The following is a 27960-nucleotide window of genomic DNA, read 5'->3' on the forward strand; positions in this document are numbered from 1 at the left end:
GGTATGATTTTTTTCAGTTTTGCTTATTACTTATTTCCATTCTTTGTTGATATTAAAATGCTTTTATATAGTTATGATCAAGTTTTGTACTCAATTTTATATTCTATCTGTGTGCTCTTTGCATTTAACTTTTTTTTTGTGATGCGGACATATGTCATATATGTGTAGGTAATAAAACCAAGTCACAGAGAATTTAACTTTCTCAAAGTCACATGTTCATTAAGTGGCCAACGAAATTAAATATGACATTGAAATAGAATACTTGATCTGGTAACCTCAACTCTGAGGATTTATAATATTCTAGAAACATACTCCAGAGTATCTTGGCATATCCAGAGTAAATAAGAATACCTCTGTTTGCCATCAGGATCCTCTGGCAAGGATTAGCCTTCACTGTAAATAAAAACAGCTGATACATATATGTCATATATGTGTTTTCAGCATTTGTTCTCTTGGGTTTCTGTCATATGAAGAACATGCCCTGGATGGCCCATTAGTCACTAAGGAATGAGAGACATATGAAACTGACTTCAACTCAACTCATGGCTTCAGCCAAGTTCAAACAATCCCAACTAAATCAGTCAAATCCCATCTGACCTGAAAATACGTTAATAAGAAACATTTATTATTTTGTAACTGAACTTTTAAGGTTGTTTGTTTAGTAACAGTTTAAAACAGTCTGTTTTTTCTATAGTTAGTATCTATCTATGAGTCTTTATAGAATCTTCTGATTATTCTGGGAGAATATGAATTTCTTGACCTGCAAAGCTGGGAATCAGACTCTGGTCACATTCCTGACCCAACCAAAGTCAGGCCCTTCCCACGTGAACTGCCAGATCCCCTCCAAGCTGCTATGTCTTGGCTTCTCCCACTGCAACCTTGGAGGCATTTCCTGGTGGTTTAGAATACAAAATCCCTAATATCCTGCCTCTAAAATCCTTTAGGAATATCCATATGATGTCAGAGTCAATCTCTGGTTACCAAAAGAAATGAGTTCCAGTGATGGTATCTTCCCTCTGAATCTACCTGATGCACAAGGATAAGGAGCAGTCTTAGCTTGCCTCATTCTATATGTTCAGCTGACAAAAGGGAAATATGATTGCAAAATAAATGGTATCAGTTCTCAATTTTGTTCCTTCTTTTATTTTTGGACTAAAATGTAGATGACAAATGAGGAATTAAAATATAGGCATATGTACTTTTCCCCCCCAGTACTGGGGATTGAAACCTGGGTTGCTCTACCACTGAGATACATCCCCAGATCCTTTTTTTTTTTTTAAATTTTGAAACAGGGTCTCACTAAGTTGCCAGGCTGGTCTCAAACTTGCCGTTCTGCCTCAGTCTCCCTAGTGGCTGGGATTATAAGCATGTACCATGGCACCTGGCCATACTTTCCCTTATTATTGTTTACTATTTCAGAATTATCTGGTCTTTTGCATTTAAAGTTCACCTTTTTTCCTGTTTTAATCAGGGAAGGTTGTCTTCTTTACCCACTTGTACATCTTAGAAGAGGCATGTAGTGGGAGAAGGAGGACAGTGAAGGAAGCAGGGGCCCTCTTCCTAGCCAGGCTGATGTAACAAACTCCACAAGTCATAGTTAATACCTAAGAATGCCTCTACACCTACATTCCTGTCTTCTGACATATATGACTATAGCTAACATATTAAATGCTTACTGTGTGGCAGACCTGGTGAAAGTTGTTTTAAATAAATCATTGAGCCTCCCAGCCACCCTTTGAATTAGGTAGCACAGGACTGAATTATGTAAGGCAGGATAAGGGACTGTGTTTTTTCCCAACATTTTTTAGTTGGTGCATTATAGTCATACATATTGATGGGATTTGTTGTTACATATTTGTATATTACACACAATATAAAAACATAATTTGGTTAATATCACTCCCTAACACTTCCCCCCTCCTTCTCTGCCTTCCATAACTTGGTCCCTTTTCTCTACTGATCTCCCTTTGATTTTTAGGCAATCTAACCCCACCTTTGTTTTCCTTTTTTCCTAAGAATGCTTCTATACCCACATTCCTGTCTTCTGACATATATGACTACAGCTAACGCATTAAATGCATACTGTGTGGCAGACATGGCGAAAGTTGCTTTATATAAATCATTGAACCTCCCAGCCACCCTTTGAATTATGTAGCACAGGACTACATATGAGAGAAAACATATGACCCTTAACTTCCTTTTTGGGGCAGGGATTGAACTCAGGGGCACTGGATCACTGAGCCACATCCCCAGCCCTATTTTGTATTTTATTTAGAGACAGGGTCTCACTGAGTTGCTTAGTGCCTTGCTTTTGCTGGGGCTGGCTTTCAACTCTCAATCCTCCTGCTTTAGCCTCCCAAGTAGCTGGGATCACAGTTGTGCACCACCGTACCCAACTGACCCTTAATTTTCTGAGTTTCACTTATGTACTTACCATGATGTTCTCAAGTTCCATCCATTTATTGCAAATACCATAATTTTCATTTTTCTTTATGGCTGAGTAAAACTCCATTGTGCATGTATACCACATTTTTTAGGGTGAGGTAGTGTTAAAAGTTTGAGTTCTAAGGTAAGATTGATCCTGGCTTTGAATTCCAACTCTATTCTTACTTGACTGGATGACTGGACAAGTTGCTTTACTCTGTAAGACTCCATTTTCTCATCTGTAAAAGAGAGGGAAAAGTGAATACCTATGCCCGAAGAGAAAGATGAAGATTGAAATAAATACTACATTTATATAAAGCCTGGTTTGTGGGAAATTCAAGAAATTTGGCCCTTATTAGCTCTGATTTATAGTTGAGAAAGCCATGAATTTAAAGGCAAATATCTTACCCAAGGTCACAGAACTAGTAAGTTCTGAACCCAGGATTCAAATCCATGTTTGTCTGACTCCAAAGTTCACATTAGCCTCTGTGGTTTTCCACCTCCCTATACACAAAAATGCAAGGTACGAGTGTCCATATTGATAGTATATAATTTTATGTTGATACTACAATAGGATATACTTAAATATTTTTGGTATTCATCAACTTAGTTAAACTCAGCTTCTATAATTTTTGTCCAAAATCAATATAATTGCTCAAATTAATGACATAACAGGAAATATTTAAAGGGAAGCATCTTTCTACACTAAGAAACTTAAACATATATAATGTTCATGACAAAATCCATGTAATGACAGAAAGATGGAAAAAAAAATAAGAGAGCCACAAAAACAAACCAAAAAACCTCATCCCAATTCTTACCATCGGACACACAGGTTTTTTTTTTTTTTTTTTTTTTTAAATTTTTGCTTGTTCATGTCCAATGTTAGTCCACTGGAAGATATATTTTGCAGAGTTGTAATCATGGTGTGCATTCCATTTTGTATCCTGTTTGGGTTGGTCCCTTCCCTCTCCGCAGTCTCCCATGTTGTAGGTGAGGCGTTTTCCACATGGCAGCTCAGGGCAAGGTGGTTCTCAGTGCCACTGACCGGGAGGGCGATTCTCGGTGCAATAGGGTACCTTAGGTTCCAGCTCATTCCTTGATGCAGCCTAAATTCAGACCTACAGAGAGGAAGAGGGTGACAGGGTGGGCAAAAGATGAACAGCTCTTCATAAACTCCACAAAACATGGGTTAAGGTAGGGTGCAAACATTTCAGGGGACTCAGCAACAGAGGGACATAACTAGGATGAAAACATTCTTTCCTCCTCATCTCTCTACTGTCAGAAGCTGGCCGGGTAGTTATGCTCTTGAGGAGTGCTTGTTGCCAGGCACAGAACTCAGGAAGTCTGTCTGTAAAACACATCTCTGGTTGCCCAAAAGTACTCAACAGTGGCAGAATGTGCCATCCCAAGTGCAATTTGAAGTGGGCGTGGTGGCACATCCATGCAGGTAATAATCCCAGCTACTCAGGAAGCTGAGGCTGGAGTGTAACAGTGGTCCACTTGCCCTTTTGAATATAGTTCTGAGGCTTATTTTTAAAAGGGACAAGTATTTCTTTTTTTCTTCTCCCTCTTCTGTTCCCTAACCTGGTGGCAGGGAACAAAATTACCCTGAGCTATCTGTGCTCTACAGGAAGGAGATGCCAGCTGAGAATCTGGGAAATGACTCTCTCAAATTAACAAGTGAATGTTAACACACCTGCAGGGCGTCCTGGGACCACCTTTCTGGACACACATCTGGAATGTAGCCTTTGAAGAGTTCCTTTAAAATCCCCCCCGTTTCTCCTGATGGGCAGAATCACAGCCTTTGGGATAGGAGTCCCCTGTGTTTCTCCTTTGCCAGCAAAGCAATAAACCTTCTTTTTCCTTTTTCTCAAAACTGTGTCCTCATTATTGAACTGGCATTGGGGACAAGGACTGAGCTTTTGGCAACAGGAGGATTGCAAGTTTGAGGCCAGCCTGGGCAACTTAGTGAGACCCTGTCTCAAAATAAAAAAGTAAAAAGGGCTGGGAGTGTAACTCAGTGGTAAAGCACATATGTGAAGACTTGGGTTTGATTGTGAGCACTGCAAAAAGAAAATGTCTGTATGGCTTTTTTTTTGTGTTAATTTGTCACATGGCAATTGTCAGGCCCTGCTAAAAATCCTAAGAAAGTAGAGGTAGGGACTGTGGCTCAGTGGTGGAGCGCTTGCCTGGCATGTGTGAGGCACTGGGTTCGATTCTCAGCACCGCATATAAATAAATGAATAAAATAAAGGTCTATCAACATCTAAAAAAATTAAAAAAAAAAAAAAAAAGAGAAAGTAGAGGTAAAATGTTGCCTTCCCTACAGTTTCTGCCAATGAGGATGAGATCCTAAAATGTTGGGCTGCTTTACTTGTTCTGGAACCTGTGGAAGGGATCCTGAAGGAGCCGACAAGAAGGTAAGACTTCTTAGCAAAGTCACTTCTCACAGATCCCTCTCTATAATGCTCAGTAAAGAGAGGAAGGTAAAAAATTTTCCCCCTCATCCCCTTTTTTCCAAATGCAGACTGACAGGAGAAAAACTTTTGTAAAATTTAGTTCTCTAAACTATGACTCTTGTGAATTAGGTTCTGTGTGTGATAGATAGCCTGCCAGGAGTAGTTTTCTTTTCTTATCTCTGTCTTTTTTATTATGTCATAAAGAGGAAAATCATGAGATTCTCCTTCTGTCTTGTTTTATGTTACAAAAGCTTGGCCTTGTGACAAATGAAAACATTCTCTTTGGTCTCAGCCAGTCAGAAGGTGCAACTGTTGGTTTTTATCAGGTAACCAGCCAAACAGGCTGGGAACAGAACTTGTAAGGTGACAGGAAGCACCCTTTTTATCTTACTGTGCCAGTTCTCAGGGGAGTTTGTCTTAATAGGAAGCACAGGTTCAGAAGAGGCCTTTGTTGTTTCAGATACCATTATCTTGATAGTGCTGGAAAACCCTTATCTTGGGGTACCACAGGTTATTGGGTTTGTGACTAGAGGAGTTTTATGTTCCCATGGCCCACTTGACCCCACAAACACTCTTCTTGTTATCTGTGACAAGGATCTTTGCTTTATTTGGCTTATTTTGGGAGTGAACTTTCTGGGTCTTGGGAGGATTGTATTTTTTGCACCCTCTTAAGTGACAACTCTTGCATCCACGGGTAAGCCATAAAAGGCTTGTCTTTTAAGCCATAAAAAAGGTACTGGTTTTGAGTCACAATTAAGATTGGTATACTACAGTAGCACACATCTGTAATCCCAGTGACTCTGGAGGTTGAGGCAGGAGGATCACAAGTTTGAAGCCAGTCTCAGAAAATTAGCGAGACCTTAAGCAACTTAGTGAGACCCTGTCTCAAAATGAAAAATAAAAAGGGTTGGGAATGTAGCTTAGTGGTAGAGCACCCCTGGGTTCAATCTCTAGTGCCCCTCTCCCCCCCCAAAAGATTGGTATGTCTTTGAAGATTTGGACTTGGAAGGATTTTTTTGGAGAGTTCTCATCCTAAATAGATGTCTTAATATTACTGATGGGAAGATTATATTGAAAGGTAAATATTAAGACAAGATGAGAATCAATTCTTAAATAAATTATAAGTTTTTGTAAGTTCTGCAATAAAACCTAATTTATGGTTAAGGTTTCAAATGAAAACTCCAAGATGACTGTTTGCTTCTGTTTGTATATTTATTCCTATGTAAGTGTGTTATGTAGCTGTGACATTTTTCTGCCTCTGGATGATATTGCACCAATATATGACAGTTCGAGTCAGCATGCCTGGAAAGAAACCCCACTTTTTTGGCATCAGATCTGCTATTTTGCTGCCGCCATTATTCTGCTCCCCGACGCCACCTTACAACCCAGATTGTTTGCCCTGCAAACTTCCTAGCCAGTAATTGGTCCAGATTATTAGCCCACGAACCTCCTCGCCAACCATTGGTCCGTTGTTATTAGCCCAGGAAATTCCAATATTAAGGAGGAGCTCCTGCGCCATTCTTCCTCTCTCACTCTTTCTTTTCTTTCTTTCCCAGCCCCTAGCAGAAGCTGTGGTCCTCAGCCTACTAAAATCTCTGGTGTGAGTTCCCTTATCCGGAGGGTCTTTCTGGGTGCTATCACTGGACCGCGACTCAGACCGGGCACCCCACAGTGCCTGCTCCCCGGGATTTAAGGGTCTGAGCTGCCTTGGGACCCGAGTTGAGCCGTATTTTTCTTAGAATCTGCACTTTTGAAAATTGTGCCAAAAGGTTCTGACAAGCAGCCAAGACTGGGTATAAATGATCTGGTTTGTGATATCTGTAATCCAGTTCTCTCTAGTGCACAACACCTTTTCTCCTAGCTAAAAACGATTGTTAAATCCATGCTGTAACAATTCTTGCAGCCTCTAAGGGCACCCAAAGGAAACTAAACAAGATCTTAAGGGAATGGTGACTTGTGTGGGCTATGGAGGGTTAGCAGCCAAGGTGGTGAGTAGCAGAAACTTAATCAGGATGATATCTACAGTATCAGCTGCTGCTGCTTCGTCAATCACAGGGGATCCAGCAGGAAGGAATTTCTCCTCTTCCTCCTCCCCAGGGCTTTACTACTGAGCTGCACTACCAGCCCCACCAACAGGAATTTCTTTTCTGGAAAAAACACTCTACCCACTGAGCTATCTCTCCAGCCCTTTATTTTCATTTTGAGACAGGGTCTCTCTAAGTTGCTGTCACTGGCCTCAAACTTGTAATCCTCCCACCTCAGCCTCTTGAGTCCCTGGCATTACAATTAAGCACCCCTGTGCCTGCCCCATCAGGAGGCATTTCAACTGGGCGCCAATTACAACGCTCAGGATTATAAAAGCTACTAGAAAATTTAAGTGGGGAAGTCAGTGAGATGCACTGCTTCATTCTCTGACTCTAGTGTTTCTTGTTTGCTTGCTTATTTCTTGCCTTTTTTTTTTTTCCCCTTTTCTTACTGACAAAAATATTTCCTCAGTCACTTAGGCTTGTTGTGATACTGCCGTTTATCAGTGAGGAGTTCTGCTCCCTCAGGTGTTGAAGTATAACATCAGAGAAGCACGCCAAGGCAAGCATATCAAGCAGGTTTTATTTAAAAGTAGTAAAAATACAGATTTCTCCCAGGAGGGAGAAGCGGGCCATGGCTGATGTTCTAGAATCCCAAGAAGTGAGCCCACCCTACATCTTTTATAGGTTAGGGTCTCTTTTGTTCTCTAGTTCTTTCCCCCCTTATGTGTCCTTCCTGCCTAAGTGACTAGGTCCGGTTTTGCAGGTGAGATGCATGAAGTGAGAAGCAGATGGGCTGGGGGAGAGTCAAAGTGATTCAGTCAGGCAAGGGCCCAGGGGGCGTTAATTAGCAGCTCCCTCCGGTAGTCCTTGACAAGGATAGGTAAATTTGGTAATCAATGGGCTCCAGAGATCCTTGACATTCCAGTCTCCAACTTCCAGAGGCAGATGGCTTTCACGGCCTCCATTTCCTGGATTTGACCAAATCTCCCATTTCTACACTAACTGCCTGTCCCCAATTCTAGCTTCAATTGTACAAAGTAAAATCCCCCTTCCTTTCCATATTCTTCCTCCACTCTTCCCTCCCTGGGGGTTAACAGTTGATTGTGTATTTAGAATTTTTTTTCATACATTATTTTCTCAGGGTTTAACGTGTTTCTTATGCTGAGTTTCCTTAGTCTCAAGCCAAGATTAACTAGAATTCACTCCATTATTCAAGGGATGAATTCTTACTGACAAACAAGAAATAGCATTTCTCTCTCTCTCTCTTGTTTCTGAGAAATGGAAACTTTCAAAAACGCGGGAAACGCTAGTATAATGTTCCAGGAAGTTGAAACTTGGCATTCTTCCCAGGCTTGCTTTTCTCCCTGGGGCTTAGATTTAAGGACTATTTCTTCCCTTTGAAGGCGATCACCACCCTCAGTCCAGCTGTGAACCGATGAATAGATCAGGGGGCCCGGTCTCAGCATTCCAACGCTGGGAATCTTCATACCCAAGGTAAGTACAGATTGCGGAGAAACCAAGCCGTGCTTATTCAACAGAGAGGTCTTAAAAAGACATCACAGGGGCTGGGGCTGTGGCTCAGTGTGAGAGCGCTTGCCTAGCATGTGTGAGGCACTGGGTTTGATTCTCAGCACTGCATATAAGTAAATAAAAAATAAAGGTCCACCAACAACTGACAAAAAAAAAAAAAAAAAGACATCACAGAGCCCGGCGCTGTGGCGCTAGCCTGTAATCCTAGAGGGTCCGGAGGCTGAGGATGCAAGTTCAAAGCCAGCCTCAGCAACTCAGGTGAGACCCTGTTATTGGCATCAGATCTGCTATTTGCTGCCGCCCTTATTCTGCCTCCCCCACACCACTTTACAACCCACGAAATTCCTAGCCAGTAATTGGTCCAGATTGTTAGCCCAGGAACCTCCTGCCAGCCATTGTTCCGTTGTTATTAGCCCGCCAAATTAGCCCGCCAAATTCCACTCTGCGCCGCCCCCACCACCCACCATTTTCTCTCTCTCCTCCTCACTCTTGCCGTAGGCTGCTCTCTCTTTCATTTTCTTTGTCTCTCACCCTGCAGGCAGATACTCTGCCTGTCCGCTTAATAAAGTCTCTTGCGTGAGTTCCCCCAACTGGATGCAGAGCACCCCTGGGTTCAGTCGAGAGAGAAAGAGAGAGAATGAATGAGAATGAATGAATGCATATGAATGAAAATCCACTTTGCGCCCGCGTGGTGCTGCACTGCTGTAATTCCCACGTCTGGGTGGCTGAGGGAGGTGGGTTGCAAGTTTGAGGCCGATCTCGGCAATTAGCAATACCCTTGTCTCAAAATAAAAAACATAAAAACATGGCTGGAGATGTAGCTCAAAGGTAAAGCGCCCCTGGGGGGCGGGGGTGGGTGGGAAATCACCCTGGGGCCGGAGAAGTTTGCCTTCCTTAGGCAAGAGAGGCGGAGATGGACACAGGGAATCCAGACTACTTTTTTTTTTTTACTTTTGTTTTTAGTTGTAGATGGATACAATGCCTTTACTTTATGTATTTGGTGCTGAGGATGGAACCCAGTGCCTCACTGGTGCTGGACAAGCGCTCTGCCACTGAGCTCTACCCCTAGCCTCCTCCCACGCTTTTCTTAATTGCACGAAAACACACAGTGAGGAGACCTGGTTTTTAGAAGAGGACTTACTTTTTAGCTGAGGCCAGGTGTACAGAAGGTAGGCTTCCAGTCCCAAGCAGGCTGGCGGAGGTCTGAGACCCTGGAAGGCGTAGAGGTGTTTTTCAGAGTAGCGGAAACCAACCCCCAAATAGAACAAGGGAGGAAGGAGCTAGAGCCTTGGTGGGAAGGGATGCCTGTGAAGAAGTTACCTAATTGGGGGAGATTCAAGGTGAGATTAGAGAAAGACTGCGTTCCTAGTTTTCTTTTGAGCACTACAGGGGCGGGATCATGCTAATTTAGTTTTCTGAGAAAAACTTTGAAAAAACGGGGGAAAATTCTAGTGTCATGTCTCAGAAAGCCGAAACTTGGCATTCAAGCAGCTGGAGTACTGCTGCTTAGTCAGGTCTGGCTCCCTGGATGTAGGATCTCTGTACTTTCACAGAGAAAGCCCCTTGGTTTAATGCCCCACTGTCATTGTCTTAAAATGACATCATAATTTTTGAATTTTAATTTTTCATTGGACTTCAAAATTATGTACCAAACTTGAGAATGCTCCTTTCAGTAAATATTACTAGGTTAACACATTGCTTTGGTATGCCCACAACCCATGAACGTTCATTTATATTTATTTTCAACAACCACTAGACTTAGTAAAGGAATACAGATGCAGTCCATGTATTCACAGAAAGGAAAAAAAAAAAAAAAAAGAAAGAAAACACACTTACCCTATTGATTGATGTCTATGAAAAGGTTCTCCAGATTTTCATAATATATATATTATTTTGTTTTCAGGAGAGACTTGCACTCTATTGATTGGGAGGTAATGATAGAGTTGGATTTTTGAAGTTATTTTTTGCAAGTATGTCAAAAGACATTTGGTTATTTTACCAACACTAATTAAAACACATAGTTGTGAAAGCACGAATTAGTGAATTTGCTCAGCTTTAATGAGTTGTATCCTGAAATCCTTGTGGAGATGGGACACAAATGAATATATAATTAAGAAAAATTTATCAGGTGGATAGAGGAGAGATGTCTGCCACTCTGCAACAGGAAAACAATTCCCTGTAACATAAGATATTTATTTTCCTAAATACCCACATATATTCTAGATATTTTCTCTAAACATCAATTGACACATTTATTTTAACAACATAAATGGTTTTTTTTTTTTTTAGTTGTCAATGGATATTTTCTTTTATTTATTTATATGTGGTGCTGAGTATGGAACCCAGGGCCTTGCACATGCCAGGCAAGTGCTCTACCACTGAGCCATCACTCTGGTCCCCATAAATATGTTTTTTTATGTTAGCTACAATATCAGATGATTTTTTTTTTAGAACTACTTCAGTCTGTGTGCACAAGAAAATTTGGAATACTAGAACCATAGTGCTGAAGTGTGGGGGCAAGAAATGAGTACAGGAGGCAGTCCACTCGTGATTCCAGGCCTGAGCAGGTTGTAACTGAGCTTGCTTCTTCACATGTGAGATTTAGGATGGCATGGGACTTGGGGACCAGGTCTGAGAATGTGGGTCTCATCAGTGCAGTGTGTTCTTTTTTGGCTTGTGGACCCTACTTCCCTATTCTATTTTGTTAATTAATGGTTTTTCTTGTACAATCTTTATTCTGGGATAAACCCAAATTTGTGTGTGTTTAATAATAACAATAGTGCTAAACTTAAATAAGTGTAAAGATATAATAAAACACTTGTTACTCCAAATTTGTTCTTACTCCATTACCCCAAATGGAGAATCAAATTGTTGACATTTTGCCACACTTTATTAAGCTCCTCTTCCCCCACCTTTTTTTGGTACTGGGGATGGAGGCCGGGGCACTTAACCACTGAGCCACATGCCCAGTCCCCTTTTAAAATATTTTATTTAGAGGCAGGATCTTGCTGAGTTGCTTAGGGCCTTGCTAAATTGATGACTCTGGCTTTGAACTCATAATCCTCCTGCCTCGGCCTCCTGAGTTGCTGGGATTACAGGTGTGTGGCACTGCGCTTGGTTTATTTAAGCGGGTTTTGTTTTTTGTTTTTTTTTTTGGTACCAGGGATTGAACTCAGGGTCACTTGACCACTGAGCCACATCCCCAACCCTATTTTGTATTTTATTTAGAGACAGGGTTACTTAGCACCTTGCTTTTGTGAGTCTGGCTTTGAACTTGGGATCCTCCTGCCTTAGCCTCCCTTTCTTAAAAATATTTTTTTGGTTGTCAATGGACCTTTATTTTACTTATTTATATGTGTTGTTGAGACTTGAACCCAGTGCCTTACACATGCTAGGCAAGCACTATCACTGAGCTACAACCCCAGCCCTCAGGCTCCCTTTTTAAACCAAAGTATTGTGGAAAATCTGAAGTTCTCTTTGCCTTCCATTTTCGGTTTCCCTTTCCTCCTTTTCCCAAAGGGCAACTACTATTCTAAATTTACTATGTATCTTTTTTTTTCCCCACCACCATCCCAAGGGAGCTAACCTAGCCCATTTTCTTATTATGTATCTTTACAGAGGATTTTTAAACAGTTTGTCATACACATATCCAGGAATAATATGTAATATTAGGTATGCATGTTTAAATGTTTAATTTTTTTTTAACATATCACTCACATGGATCATGAGAATAAGCAAGGTTTTCTATCCTCAATCAGAGAAAGTAGACTTTAAAAGCCGAAGTTACTCAGAAAGGACAAAGAAAGCCATTTCATACTGCTTAAGGGAATTATCCATCAATAAGACATAATATATTTATGCATCTTTGTACATCAGACAAACCCTTCTCAATTTCTAGGATCAAATAAACCACAACACAATAATACTGGGTAACTTTAACATGTCTCTGTCACCACTGGATAAATCCTCCAAACAAAAACTAAAGTATAGAAGTAAAATATACAATTGATAATTTGAATTTAACAGACATATAGAATATTTCATCCATCAATGACTGAATACATTTTGATCTCAGTAGCACATGATCCTTCTCTAATATAGATCATGTTATGTTAGCTATTACATATGTTGGCATACAATTGTAATATTACCTGACTATATTTTTATCATCTGTAGGGCTATTTTGATAGCTCCCTTTCACTGAATTGATTTTTGTGTTCTTACTTTTTTCTTGATTAGAATTATTTATTTTTTAAATTAAATTTTAGCTGTATTATTTCTTCTCAGTTTCATACATTTCTGCTCCTACTGTTATTTTTCCTTCCTACCTAATTTGAAAATAATTTGATTGTTATTCTAGCTTCTTTCTGATAGAAGTACTTTAAGTTATAAATGTTTAGCTGAGTACTGTTTCATCCCAGAGATCCTGATATTTTAAGCTTTTATTATCACTTAATTCAAAGCACTTTTTATTTACTTTTCTTGTGCTTTCTTCCTTGACATCTGAGATATTTATAAGTGTGTCATTTAATTTTAAAATTGTTGACATGTGGGATGGAGTTCTATATATCTGAAGATGATTAATTTCTAATGTAATAAATCATGCAGGAAACACATTCTGCATAATTTCAAATTTAAAAAAGTAACGGAAGGCTGGGCTCAGTGGCAGAGTGCTGGCCTGGCATGTGTGAGGCACTGGGTTGGATACTTAGCATCACATAAAAATAAACAAAAATCATGCTGTTCATCTATAACAACAATAAAATTTTTTAAAAGAGTGATGGAAATGCTTTTTATATTATTTTATTGGTTATATACATGTCAAAACTGATCAAATTGCATACTTCAAATATGTGTATTTTGTTGTACATCAATTTTACCTCAATAAAGCTACGGAAAAAAAAGTTTAATTTTTTTAGTACTGGGAATTGAATCCAGGGGCACTCTACTACTGAGCTACATCCCCAGCCCTTTTTGTTTTATATTTTGAGACAGAATCTTACTAGGTTGTCCAGGCTGGCCTCAGTGTACCTGCTTCTGGAGTCGCTGGAATTATAAGTGTGTGCCACCAACCTTGACTTTAGTTTATATGAACTGAGTAATTCTATAAGTATGTTTCTGCAACTTACTTTTTAAAATATTTTTTAGTTATCGATAGATCTTTATTTTACTTATTTATATGTGATGCTGAGAATTGAACCCAGTGCCTCACACATGCCAGGCAAGCACTCTACAACTGAGCCACAACCCCAGCCCCAACTTATTTTTACTCTACATTTTGTTTCTGATCTAGATCAGCAAGCATGTGTTGGTTTATTGTCTTAAAGCAATATTTAGTAGTCCTGTAAATAAATGTTACTGTGTTTTTTCTCTTTTCTTTATTTATGAACATTTAAGCCAGTTCCAGAACAATCTTACAAATAAGGCTAAGTTATTGTTATAACAATGGTTATTGTTAAATAACCATTCTTGTCACTCCTTGTCAATGTACATTATGGACAAGGTTTTTTTCATAAGGAATAAACCAAATTGTGGGACTGATGGGCCAGAGGTTATGTACATTTTAAGTTGTACTAGAAATGACTTATTTCTCTCCATGATGTTGCATAACTTTATATAGCTACCAATAATGAAGATTCCCAGTTTTTCTACCTCTTGATAAATGCTTCATATTGCTAGGTTTATAGATATTTGCTCATCTAAGGAAACAAAATGGTATCTTTATCTTTCTTTACATTTGTTTGACTACTCTGAGGCTAAGCCATCTTCTCATATTTTATTGGCCAGTTGTGGTTCCGTTCCTGTTCTGTGAATACCTTTTCATTTCTTTCATTTCTTTTTTTTTTTTTTGGTACCCAGGATTGAATCCAAGGGCACTTAAACCACTAAGCCACATCCCAACCCTTTTTATTTTTTTATTTTTTTATTTGTGACAAAGTCTCACCAAGTTGCTTAGGGCCTCAATAAATTGCTGAGGCTGGCCTTGAACTTGAAATCCTCCTGTCTCAGCCTCTGGGGTTGTTGAAATTAAAGGTGCGTGCATCACCATGCCCAGCTTTTTCTTTTTTCTTTTTCTTTCTTTTTTTTAATGCTGGAATCATCAACTACTCGATCATTTCTCCATTTCTTTTCCTATTTCCACAGGGATGTTTGTTTTCCTTTTATTGGTCTGTAGGCCTTCTTTGTATACCTTGATACTAATCCTTTCATTTATGCATTATAAAAATATAATATTCAGCCTCATCTTGTAAAACACCTTATTTTGAAATAATTATAGATTCACAGAGTTTCAAAGCTGGAGGACCCATATACCTTTCATCCAGTTTTCCCCAACAGTTAAACTTTATTGTAAAATACACCATCAACCAGGAAATTGACATCGGTACAATGTAGATGTTCTATTGTATATCCGTCATCTCCCCAATTAGGTGCAGCACAACCTCATCAACACAAAAATCTCCCTCACACTACCTCCTGGTCATCCCACCTGCCTCCTCTTCTCCTTCATCTCTAACTCCTTGTAACCACTAATTTTTATTCTATAGGTTAGTAATTTCAAGAATGTTATATTAATGGAATAATATACATGTGATCTTTTGAGATGGACTCTTTTCACTCAATGTGTCTTTAAAATCCATCTAGTTGAGCTGGGGATGGAGCTCTGTTGGTAGACTGCTTGCCCAGTATGCACAAAGCCCTGGGTTCAATTCCCAGCAGCACCAACACCACCAAAAAAAAAAAATCCATCCAGTTGTTTTGTGACTCAATAGTCTGTTCCTTTTTATTTCTCAGTGATAGTCTGTGATATAGATATACCACAGTTTATTTAACCATTCACCTATTGTAAACATTTCAAAATTTTACAATCCATTTTGAGTTAATTTTTGTTTAAAAACTTTTGTAAATTTTGTTTAAGATGTGAGGTTTAGTTTTAATCTTTGTTGGTACTGGGTATTGAACCCAAAGCTTCATATATGGTAGACAAGCCCTGAGCTATATCCCTACTACTTTTTATTTTTATTTTATTTTGAGACTTCACTAAGTTGCCCAGGCTGGCCTTGAACTTGTTATCCTCCTGTCTCACCCTCTAAGTAGCTGGTATTTGTCATGTGCTGTTGTACCAGGTTTTGGTTTGGTTTGGTGCACATCTAAATTGCTCTAGCACCATTTTGAAAAGGCCATTCATTCTCTATTAAATTATTTTTATGTTTTTATCAAAAATCAGTAGCTGTCTTTGGGTTGGGCAGTTTCTGGGTTCTCTATCTGTACATTCTTCTGCCAGTATCACACACTATAGATAACTGGAGCTGTATAGTAAATCTTCTTTTCTTTCTTTCTTTATTATTATTATTATTTTGGTATTGGGTATTGAACTCAGGGCCACTTAACCGCTGAGACACATCCCCAACCCTTTTTTGTATTTTATTTAGAGATAGGGTCTCACTAAGTTGCTAAGGTTGGCTTTGAACTCGTGATCCTCCAGTCTTAGCCTCCACTGGGATTATAGGCATGTGCCACCAGCTATATAGTACATAGTAATTCTTAATGAAGTAGAGTGGTTCCTTACACCCTCCTTCTTCTCCTCCTCCTCCTCCTCCTCCTCCTCCTCCTCCTCCTCCTCCTTCTTCTTCTTCTTCTTCTTCTTCTTCTTCTTCATTTTTAGAGGCATTCTTCTGTGCACTGTTCCTTTTTTAAAAATTCTTTTCTTATTTGTAGGTGGAGACAATACATTTATTTATTTATTTATTTTTATGTGGTGCTGAGGATCGAACCCAGTGCCTCACAAGTGCTAGGTAAGCTCTCTACCACTGAGCTACAACCCCAGGTCTATACTTCATTCTTCTTTTTAAGAATATTATGTTAACTATTGTGTTAGTTCCTGTGCCTTCCCATAAAAAAAATTATTAGAATAATTTTGTCTTTATATAAATAAAGTCTTCCTGGGATTTTGATAAAAATTGTGTTAAATCTGCATATCAATTTGAGAGAGAATTGACCGCTTTTCTATGTGGTTCCATCTTAAGTTCCCTTGATAATCTAAACTGTTGTGCATAGGAGCTGCTTATTTACTTTCTACATCCCCTAAACAGCAAACTCTCAAGAGCAAGGACCACATTTATTTTGTTCAGTACTACATTCTCTGGATTTAGCACAGTGCTAGGCAAATAATAGATACTCAATAAATATTTGTTGAGTAAATGATTTATGAATATCACTTATGATTAACTACTAACAATTTAACAATTGAGAAATGACCAATGAACATGAATATGCTTGGTGAAATGCAATGTAGCCTTTGAAATATATAATTATAAATGTGACAATTTCAAAAATTTGGAGAAGTGATAAAAGATAAAGACAATGCAAAATTCTGTTCATTTGATGATTATAATTCATAAAAATGTAATATTATTAAAGATCATAGAGGCAAGGGAGATACAAGTAAAAGGATTATTGTCATAATATTTGTGAAATTTTTAGAACCAAAAAAGACTGAATTTTATAGCTTGCCATATTTTTATGTGTCAAATGATGTATATTTAATAATGTAATAATTATAGGATTTTGAAAATAAAAAATTTTCTCCAGTAAACCCAACAGAACCAGGTACCTCATAAAATTTTATTTGATAACTGTTGTGATGTTTTACTGTTATTGATTGAACTCTCTGATTGAGTTCTCAAATTTTTATTACTCTAGTTTTGTTTTTCTACATGTTTTTAAAACTGTATCTGTTTGGGCACAGTAGCAGACATCTGTAATTCCAATGACTGAGGAGGCTGAGGCTGAAGAATCTGAAGTTCGAGGCCAGCTTCAGTAACTTGTGAGCAATTTGGAGAGACCCTGTCTCAAAATGAAAAATAAATAGAGCTGGGGATGTAGCTCAGTGGTAAAGCACCCTGGGTTCAATCCCTGGTACCAAAAACAAGCCAAAAAACCCTCCAAAACAACAACAACAAAATATATATTTATATATTTTTCCAACTTTCTTAGTATGTATTTGGATGGAACAAAATCTTATTATTTTATTGAAGAACTCAACCAGAGTTTCCCGTTGATTGATTTTCCTTCTTAAAGGGAAAAAAAAGATTAGGCACTCCTGGGTTTCTACCTCAAAAAATATAACCTGCTCTCTTGGATATAGAAGGGAGTTATCAATATGAAAATAGTTATCCTAGGAAACTAATTAATATGTAATACTTGAGCGTAAATGTCCATATGAATAAGCATTAACCTTTGAAGTTCATATCACAAGTGGCACTTTTTATAAATAATCTGATAAGAACTTTAATGATCATAAAATAGAACAAATACAGTATAAACAGATTTTATTACAAAGAACATTTCAGACCTAAGGGTAGAATTGTGAGTAAACTGGCCGCCTCAGTAATTTACTGCTCAGAATTCTATTTCCTTTCTACACCTGCATCAACCATCCTTTTATTCGTCCAGAGCTCTTCTTATTTATTTATTTATTTATTTACTTACTTATTTATTGGTACCAGGGATTGAACTCAGGGGCACTGGACCACTGAGCCACATCCCCAGGCCTGCTTTGTATTTTATTTGGAGACAGAGGTTTCAGCGAGTTGCTTAGTGCCTTGCTGGATTCCCCTGCCTCAGCCTCCTTAGGGAGCTGCGGGGATTATAGGCATTCACCTGACCACCCTGCCCATCACCGCCAGATCTCTTTTTAAATAATAAAAATGCCGGTGGCTTCTCTGAAAGACAAACCTCAAACAAACCAAAAAGCGAAACAAACAAAAACCAAATCTTAATCTTGTTAGTTAAATAATTGCTTTAGCACCTTCCAATTTCCTTCTGCCTTACATTTATCATTCCCTCTATTTTTGTGTTTCTTTGTTATCTACCTCTTATTTTAAAGTGATATGAAGCACTCTACTTTTACCTTTTTCTCATACTAATATGGGCACTTAGGGCTGTGAATTTTTCTCCATTTTTTGTTTTGTTTTGTTTTATTGTTTTGGTAACAGCGATTGAACACAGGAGTGCTTAGTTATGATCCACATTTATAGCCTTTTTTAATATTTTATTTAGAGACAGGGTCTTACTGAGTTTCTTGCGATCCTTCTGCTTTAACCTCCCAAGCTGCTGGGATTACAGGTGTTTCGCAGTCATGCCCTGCCAGGTAGATTCTTTGTGTCTCTTGTCAGCCCTTGGTGTGCCCCAACTGAGATCATTGAATGTTTCCTGAACTAATAAATCAGAATGGCATGTTTATTTTTTTATTTTATTTTATTTTTGGGTACTGGGGTTGAACACAAGAGTGCTTAATTATTGAGCCACATCCCCAGCCCTATCTTGTATTTTATTTAGAGACAGGGTCTCACTGAGTTGCTTGGCACTTCAATAAGTTGCTGAGGCTGACTTTGAACTTGTGATCCTCTTGCTTCAGCCTCCTGAGCCACCGGAATTACAGGCATGTGCCACCTCGCCTGGCAGAGTGGCATGTTTTGATGGCATGCTTGAATGTATCATCAAGCAAAAGAGAAAAATGACTGCCCAGGTTGCAGTCCAATTATGCGTCTTCAGAGCACCCTCCTTACCAGAGTACAGGGAAGTTTTTATTGATTTGCACAACCACTTGCAAATATAATGTCTTTGAAATCAGAAACACTAAGAACCGTGGATCCTTCTGTTCCCCATTTGTCAGGCCTACTCCCAGCTATGGTCATCTTCTTTTCCAACTTGGTCCACCTAAGAATGTGCAGCCCAAAAATTTAAGCACTGTATTACCAATGTTCTAACTTCCTATGCCTCACTGTTCTTTTAAATTTTGGGAGCCAAAGATTTTATATTTTATGTTGTGAATTCTTTCAAACTTACAGAGAAATATAGAGAATGATATCATTATAGTATTATATAATTAGACACTAGTATGTCCACCACTAAAATTTAAAAGATAAGGTCAATAAAAATTTTCTTATGGATACTTTTAAACTATGCAGAGAAGTAGAGAGAATGGGATAGTGACTCCCACTACCTATCCAGTTGCCCAAGTCATAACCCCCGTGAACTACATTTTAGCCCTTTTCCTCTATTTTTGTCAAGTCCATCATAGCACCATGTTAATTTTATTTTAAATCTCTCTCAGATCTAGGAAATAAATTCTTTGCACCTTCGCTGACACCTCTTTGGCCCCAGGCCACCATCTCTCATGTTGTTTACTGTTAAATCCTTCTTACCGGTTTGCCCTCTCGAATTGGTTCTCTACTCTGAATTAATAAAATGCCTACCCCTTTAAAAAATTTACAGTACAGTAAAATTAACATTTCTGGTGTATAGTTCCATGTGCCACCCCTTTGTAATCACACTTTCCCCCTTCCCATAGCCCATGGCAACCATGGATCTGTTCTTCATTTGTAACATGTCTTTTAATGGCTACCTTTTCATGTCACTCTCCCTTCTTCAAAAATCTTTCCTTCACTTTTCACTGCTAACAGCAGTGACCCTTTTCTAATTCTGAGCTTTCTCTTTCACTGTTTCTCTCCTCATCTACCATCCCCTGCTACTCTAAAGTTCTGGTCAGACTGAACATCTTTTTTTTATTTTACGTTGTGCTGGGTGCTGGGGGTTGAACCCAGAGCCTTGTGCATGCGAGGCAAGCACTCTACCAACTGAGCTATATCCCCAGTCCAAGACTGAATATCTTTTTCCTGCTTTATTTATTTATTTTGCCTTTTTATTTTTTAATTTTTAATTTTAATTTTTTGGTACTAGGGATTGACCCCAGGGGTGCCACATCACTGAGCAATCTTCCTGGCCCTTTTTATTTTTTGAGACAGGGTCTTACTAAGTTGTTGAGGCTGGCCCCCAACTTGCAATCCTCCTGCCTCAGCCTCCCCAGTCACTGGGATTACAGGCATGCTGGGCCTCTTCACTGCTTCAACACACTATTTTCTTTGCTAGTTTCAGGACTTCCCATATTTCACTCTGATGGTAAAGTTTTAATTCCTTTTCCTACTGTCTAATTCCTGTACTTGGGTAATTTGGATCTTAGCTTGAATACTCTTTCCACCAGGAAGCCTTCCTTATTCATATTAGGTTGGTTGTTAATATTTGATGCTTCTTCTTTCAGAGTACTTTTCATATCATATTTCCTCTCTGACTGTAAGATCCGAGAGGCAGGGGCTATGCCCTTTCTTGATTTGTCACTGAATCTCCAACCCCCGGTACTTAGCAGGAACTTGATGAACATTTTTGAATGAATGAGTGAATGTATTTCATGTGTACTATTCAATTTACTTTTTATTAATATGAGATACATGTTTTAATGGTTTTCAGTTGCAGAATGGACATGGAGAAACATAATTCATCTTTGGCGGAAGATTTATCTCATCCAGACTTAGTCCTCAACATAGGAAAAGTGACTCTTGGTGAAAGATACAGAAAAGAGCTGCAGAAACCTCAGAGAGAGCAGGAGAAAGTGAAGATTTTACAGGCTGCGTGTGCTTTATTAAACTCAGGAGGAGGAGTGATTCAGATGGAAACAGCAGACCAGGTTGAACAGCCAGTGGAGATGGGACTGGACTTGGAAGAGTCCCTGAGAGAGCTTATTCAATCTTCAGACTTGCAGGCTTTCTTTGAATACAAGCACCAAGGGAGGTGTTCTTACATTTTTGTTAAATCTTGGAGCAGTGGCCCTTCACCTGAAGACAGTTCTACTAAGCCCCGCATTTGCAGCCTGAGCTCTTCGCTGTATCGTAGATCTGGCACTTCCGTGCGTCTCATGAAATCAGGAGATGCATTCGATTTCCTAGTAACCAGGAAAAAGAGTGTAAAATGTAGTCAGAATAATGAAGAATTTTTACAGAGTAAAATTTCCAGAGCTGCACATCAGAACATCTCTGAAGCAAATCTTGCTTTCCAAGTGTTCCAGAGAAACCGACTTGAATATGGTGAAATTCTACCTTTTCCTGAGTCTCAATCTGTAGAGTTTAAGCAGTTTTCTACAAAACACATTCAGGAATATGTAAAAGGCATAATTCCAGAGTATATCCCTGCATTTGCAAACAGTGGTGGAGGCTATCTTTTTATTGGGGTGGAGGATCAGAGTAGGAAAGTCCTGGGATGTGCAAAAGACAAAGTTGACTGTGCATCTTTGACAAGAGCCGTAGCAAAAGCAGTTTCCAAGTTGCCCATTGTCCATGTCTGCTCTTCTGAAGCAGGGTTGTCTTATAGGACCAAAGTCATAGATGTGTTTCTCAAGGAAGACTTGTATGGTTATGTCTTTGCAATTGAAGTGGAACCATTCTGTTGTATGGTATTCTCAGAAGCTCCCAGTTCATGGATAGTAAGTGATAGGAAGAACATCTACACCCTGACAACCGAGAAATGGGTAGACATGATGACGGACACTGATCCAGGTAAAAGAAGAAAGCTCCTCCCTCCCTATCCTTTCTGCCTCTTGGGCATCTCCACATTACAATTTTTCTTTGTTTTCTGTGACACTGGAAATCTCACATCCACTGAGTACCTTGATTCTCCAAGTACCTTGCTTTTCATACAAGAGAAAGTTCTGTTGTGTAGATTAGAAACCTAAATCAGGTTTTTAAAAAAATTTTATTTGTTCTAATTAGTTGTACATGATGATAGAATGCATTTATACATTTTGCTAGATCATAAACAGTATAATCTCTCATTTTTCTGATTATATATATTGCGGAATCACATCGGTCATATAGTCATACATGTACATGAGGTAACAATGTCTGTTTCACTCTACTATACAACATACAAAATCTCTGGGACACTATGAAGGCAGTACTAAGAGGAAAGTTCATTGCATTGAGCTCATTTATTAAAAGAATAAAAAGTCAACAAATAAATGATCTAATACATTTCAAAGCCCTAGAAAAAGAAGAATAAATCAGGTGTTTGATAGAGGAAATTTTCCACATTAGAAGTCGAAGAGAAAAATATTTCGGAAGGGATGCTCTTGAAATGGTGTTCTGAAACTGACTTTTATTGACTCTAAGGCCAATTATTAAATTTTCAGAGCAGACTGTTAAACACATCCTTTGTGAATAGCTAAGTTTTTGTTTTTGTGCTGGGACTGAACCCAGGGCCTTACACATGCTAGGCAAGGGCTCTACCAACTGAGCTACATCCTCAGTCCCTGAATAGTTTAAGTTTTAATATATGCTTGCAATTAAATAATGTATATTACAAACAACTAATAAATACAAACTCACTACTTCCTAATTATTTACTAAATTTTACTATTATCTGTGCTCGTGAGATTATTTACATCTATTGTGTGTGTGTGGTGGAAATACCATAAAACGGAGTGCTGCTGTACATTTTTTCCCAACTCTGCATTTAGTGACATTATGTGGATGGTTTGAAATTTCCATAGTGGGAATATTTATACCACAGAAATAAACAGTTGGCTACAAATGAAAAAAATCTTTTCTCAAGTAGACCTGGTTATTAGACTTCTACTAGCATAGTGCCATTTCCTTAGATTAGCTACTTGTAGTATTTAAAAATCTTTGAAGTTTGCTGTAACCTCATAATAGTACCTCTGCCTAAATTAAGATGCCTTCTGTGTCTTGATCCTTGGAAACATTGGTGGCTTTGCAGCTCAGAAAAACCCAAAAGTAACTCAGGGTGATGAGGGACATCCCAATGCAAATAATATAAGCCAGGTCTGTCCTCAGTACCCTCACATTCTTCTTGAATGTGCTTTGAATAATTTGTCTTTATTTCCACTCGTCACCATGTACCCATTATGCTCTAAGCCAGAGGCCACAATCCAATTGACTACTCTGCTCCTAACAATTTTCCATACTTGGCATTATGATATTTTCCTAACCTTGTTTGCATATTTTCCTCATCATGCTATGATTTGGTGGACTAGTGGTCTATCTCAGTCTTTCTGGAATGACTGAGAATTTGCCAAGCTTGGAGAGACACAGAGCATCATATAAAATTTGGGACACAGTCATTTGTGTGACATGGGTGGCTTGTTGGAAAGGGAATGTTATAAATCTGACTTCCATCTCCAAATCATGTGGAAGAGCTTAATTATGCAATCCCTAATGTCCTTTGATTTTATACCTCGTATCTTTAGGAATAAACATGGGTGTCTGTATGCTACTGAGATCTTTACATGATGAGTTTCTTGTTCCTGATATTTTTGAATGGAAATCTTTTTGTTCCCCACAAGTACTCCTGATAGGTAGAAGTCAGCATTCATAAACATAACTACCATGGTCTTGGAAAGTTTGTGTAAAAGTAAATTGAGCATATTTTAACTATATAAAAATCAACTTAAAGAAATGATTTGTACCCATCTGTTTACTCAGTAAGCTGATAGTAATGTCATGGTTCAACCTAAAATATAGTAGTGATTTAAGTGAGTGAATGAATATTTGGTTAGTGAATTTCACCTAAGCATTTGCTGTTAGGGGCTAGTTGAATTCCTGAAATGTGATGATCCTTACATTCTATGCTGCAAGAGATATAAGGTAAGGTAAAGTTTATGCTTCTAAGGGCCTTCATTCTTTGATTTTTTTCTCCACATTTTTTATTGGTGCATTATAGCTAATTCATTTTTCATTCATTTGAAAAATATTTATGTTCTAGGAATATCTACACAGATCCAAAGCAGACATAGTTCCTGACCTTTGTGGAGTTTATGGGTCCATCAAAGAAGATAGTCATTTAAAAAGTCCCTAAACTAATATATAATTAGAGTCCTTATAATGACTGCTGGAGAAAAGTACATGGAACTATAAGAACATTTAACAGAGATGAAAGTTGGGTGGAGGGAAGGTGGTAAAGGATAGAGAGGTGATATAAAATAAGACACACAAACACAGATGTGGGAACTAAAAGAACGTGCTATGTATCATAAGAGACATACAAACAAAATGCAATCCTGACCAAGAATGAAGAATGATATTGAAAGGAGAGATACATTCAAACTTCCAATTACTGGTCCTTCAGTGGTAGATTTTGACAGTGTTAATATGCAATGAACACCCTGTCTAGACAGGTAAATGGGGAGCTGTCTCCCAAGTCACACCACCTAGAAAATCATATATTCCACCCACTGCTCAGGCCTCTTTCAGACATGAGGGGATGAACTGAAATGTCAGAATAACATGAGTTTTTCTTCTTTGTCAAGATCTTCAGTGTTTGTCTGAAGACTTTGAATCTCAGCTAAGCCTATCTAGTGGACCTCCCCTCAGCAGACCTGTGTACTCCAAGAAAGGCCTGGAACACAAAGAGGATCTCCAGAGAATCTTATTTTCAGGTAGTAACTGTGGTTTGATTTCTTGACACCAATTTCTATGTTATGATGAAGGGAAATAGGTTGTTATGTTTGTGTTTTAAAAACTTGAAAACTCTGCAAATTCATAAGCTGGAGGTGATAATGTTCCAAGCCTATAGGTGACAGGTGATTTACTCCCTCAACTCCAGGTGCTGGGAATCAAACCCAGGGCCTTGCACATACTAGGCAAGTGTCCTACACCTGAGCTATATCCTCAGCCTTGGTGATAGGTGTTTAAGAAGTGAATCCTCACTGACCTCACAAACTTAAGGCGGCATGACACATAGAACCCAGGAACATTATTTCCCATAAGGAAACTCCTTGGGACAATTGACAAATGATGTCTTTTCTTATTTTCTACTTCCTTTGTTTTTCAAAGCTTCATTCTAAACATATCCTTAAATTACCTTATTTTTTATACAGTGAGCAAAACAATTACCAAAGAAATAGGAGCAACTGCATTTAAAATGATCACAACAAATCTTGATTCTCATATATACTCTCACATCATCTCAACAGGATGAAAAACAATATCATTTTCCCTTTGGAACACATGGTCATTGAAATAAGTTTGAAACCCTAAAATGCAAATTTATGCTTATGTGCCATAATTGTTTCTGTTGCCTGAGGCTAAGGGAAGACTTTTGTGATGGGCAGAGCCCAACAATGATGGCAAGTGACAGAAGCAAGAGTTCTGCTTCAGGAGGCACCTAAGGGCCTTGCCTGAAGGTCTCCCAGCCCAGGACTGCAAGAAATCCTCTGCTCAAAAAAGTTTTACATGACTCCATCTTCTTTACAAATACAGTGTTAAAGATCATCTTATTCCTGGAAAGGCTACTTCTACTCCCATCATGGGGATTCTTCAGGGACATTTTGGGATTCACATACTTTGAGAAAAGGAAGGAGAAGGAGCATTACCATTTCTCCAGTGGCCACGATGAGCTGGACACTGTATGCTGTTTCATCTATTACTCCCCATAAAACTTGCCCTTGGTTAGTTTTCTTTTATAGGAGAGGGATCAGTATCTTACAAAGGTTAGGGACTCTCTCAAGACATTTAAATAATAGGTGCATAGATTTAGATGAGGTATGTCAGATATTTCAAGGCTTCTTTTTCCTGGAAATATAATAATATTTACAAAAATATTTAAAAATCTGTCTTAACCAATTTATTATGATTAAATATGATTAATAATTACAATACATATATTTTTCGTCCCCCAAATTATCATTCTTTCTATGTCTAGTGCCACTGGAAAATGTACGATACACTCCTGAATCCCTCTGGAAGGAGCTGTCCACACAGCATGAAGGACTGGAGGCGTTAATAAGTCAGCAAATGGATCACTTCTCCCGGGGAATTCTGATTCTCTCTAGAAGCTGGGCTGTGGACCTGAATTTGAAAGGGAAGCAGGAAGTCATCTGTGATGCTCTGCTGATCGCTCTGAACAGCACCCCCATCCTCTACACTGTTCTCAGGGATCAGGATGCAGAGGGGCAGGCTTACTGCACCAAGACTGCATTTACTTTGAAGCAGAAGTTGGTAAACATGGGTGGCTACACTGGGAAAGTGTGTGTCGTACCCAAGGTTCTCTATCTGAGTCCCAAGAGCAATGCAGAGACCATGCAGGGGTCGGACTTTCTGATAGATTACCCCTCATCCTATTACCTTACAGAAACGCAGGAAATGGAAACCTTGCTGCAGGCCCTCGTGATTGTCTTGCTTGGCTTCAGATCTTTCCTGAGTGATCAGCTTGGCTGTGAGATTTTAAATCTGCTCACAGTCCAACAGTATGAGATATTATCAACAAACCTCCGCAAGAGCAGACACTGGTTTGTCCATGGCTTGCCTGGCTCAGGGAAGACAATCATGGCCATGAAGATCATGGAGAAGATCAGAAATATGTTTGGCTGTGAGGCAGATAGAATTCTCTACATTTGTGAAAACCAGCCTCTGAAGAACTTTATTGGGTAAGCAGTTGGATCTTACACCTACATGTGTTATTTAATCTGGGTTTATTTTTCTGCTAAGCCACCTTGTTCCTTGAGAATTAGATGGTGAAATAATTTGTGGCAACAGTGCTATATTCAATGGAGCACAAAAGAGTGATTTTCTCCTTTATAAAGTAAAGGAAACTTTTGTGTGTCATTTTCATTGTTACAGGTATAAAAGGATCTGCCAGGCAGTAACCCGGAAAACATTCATGAAGGCAAACTTTGAAGAGATTCAACACATCATTGTGGATGAAGCTCAGAATTTCCGCAAGGAAGATGGGGACTGGTATAGGAAGGCAAAAGATATCACTCAGAGGGAAAAAGAATGTCCAGGAATTCTCTGGATCTTTCTGGACTATTTTCAGACCAGCCACTTGGATGAAAGTGGTCTCCCTCCTCTTTCTTTCCAGTATCCAAGAGAAGAGCTCACCAAAGTAGTCCGCAATGCGAATAAAATAGCCCAATACCTACAAGAAGTGATGAAGGACATTAGAAGGAGACCAGCACCTAACATTCCCCATGGGTCCTTGGAGATGCTTCCTGAAGCCGAATGGGTTTGCAGTATCCAGGGAACCTTCCAGATTCTGAGAAATTTGGCTATGAATCAAATCGTGACCATAGTGGCAGACAAGTGCAAGATGCTCTTTGAAAAGGGATATTCATTCAGAGATATCGCTGTGCTGGTTGGTACCACAGATGAAGTGGAGCGCTATAAGCATGACCTTCTGAGAGTGATGAGGAAGAAAAGGGTGGTGCAGTTCAGTGATGCAAATGGCATGTTGAGTGACCACATTGTGTTGGACAGTATCCGGCGGTTCTCAGGCCTGGAAAGGAACGTTGTGTTTGGGATCCTTGAAAAGTCAGCCGAGCCTGCTATCTTAAAGAACATTCTGGCCTGTCTGGCTTCCAGGGCTAGACAACAGCTCTTTATTCTGTTTCATGGTAATTTCTTAGTGTGATAGGCTGATAGATCTGGCTCTGTGAGATTACTATAGGCCAGACTCTAAGGGAAAATTACTAAACAGACTCCATTTTGCTCTGAGACTCCATGTTATGCAGATAATAAGTTTCTCCCATGGGAACACCCCGCCTCTGTACCCATCATCAGTTACTTAGTGTGACATGTTTAACAATACAAAATGACAATTCCTTTGTAAAGAAAAATTGCTCTTTTGATTCCTATTGCTCCTAAACAATGTATCATGTGAACAGTGATTGT

At 38.9% G+C, this 27960-nt stretch overlaps 1 protein-coding gene and 1 long non-coding RNA gene across 2 annotated transcripts; one reads left to right on the plus strand and one right to left on the minus strand.

Moving 5' to 3' along the window:
* Positions 1-73: 73 nt before the first annotated feature.
* LOC124981313 (uncharacterized) lies at positions 74-9764 on the minus strand. Its single transcript, XR_007107956.1, has 3 exons — positions 9585-9764; positions 3246-3545; positions 74-2663 (listed from the first exon to the last, which is right to left on the minus strand). It is a non-coding gene; the product is annotated as an uncharacterized LOC124981313 (long non-coding RNA).
* LOC124981311 (schlafen family member 11-like) lies at positions 8316-27857 on the plus strand. The gene is made up of 5 exons (XM_047547610.1): positions 8316-8407; positions 20750-21831; positions 24600-24728; positions 25994-26717; positions 26911-27857. The coding sequence occupies exons 1-5, from the start codon at positions 8349-8351 to the stop codon at positions 27698-27700; spliced, it is 2784 nt and encodes a 927-aa protein (XP_047403566.1). The 5' UTR covers positions 8316-8348; the 3' UTR covers positions 27701-27857.
* Positions 27858-27960: the final 103 nt, after the last annotated feature.

The sequence above is a fragment of the Sciurus carolinensis genome, chromosome 3 (genome assembly GCF_902686445.1).
Source record: "Sciurus carolinensis chromosome 3, mSciCar1.2, whole genome shotgun sequence".
In the NCBI taxonomy this organism is placed as follows: Eukaryota; Metazoa; Chordata; class Mammalia; order Rodentia; family Sciuridae; genus Sciurus; species Sciurus carolinensis.

Bases quoted from the DNA above. Each gene is read 5' to 3' on its own strand.
- LOC124981311 (XM_047547610.1), top strand. From the start codon at position 8,349: ATGAATAGATCAGGGGGCCCGGTCTCAGCATTCCAACGCTGGGAATCT. The intron at 8,408-20,749 runs GTAAGTACAGAT...AATGGTTTTCAG, and splicing joins TGGGAATCTTCATACCCAAG to TTGCAGAATGGACATGGAGA. The intron at 24,729-25,993 runs GTAGTAACTGTG...TTCTATGTCTAG, and splicing joins CCAGAGAATCTTATTTTCAG to TGCCACTGGAAAATGTACGA.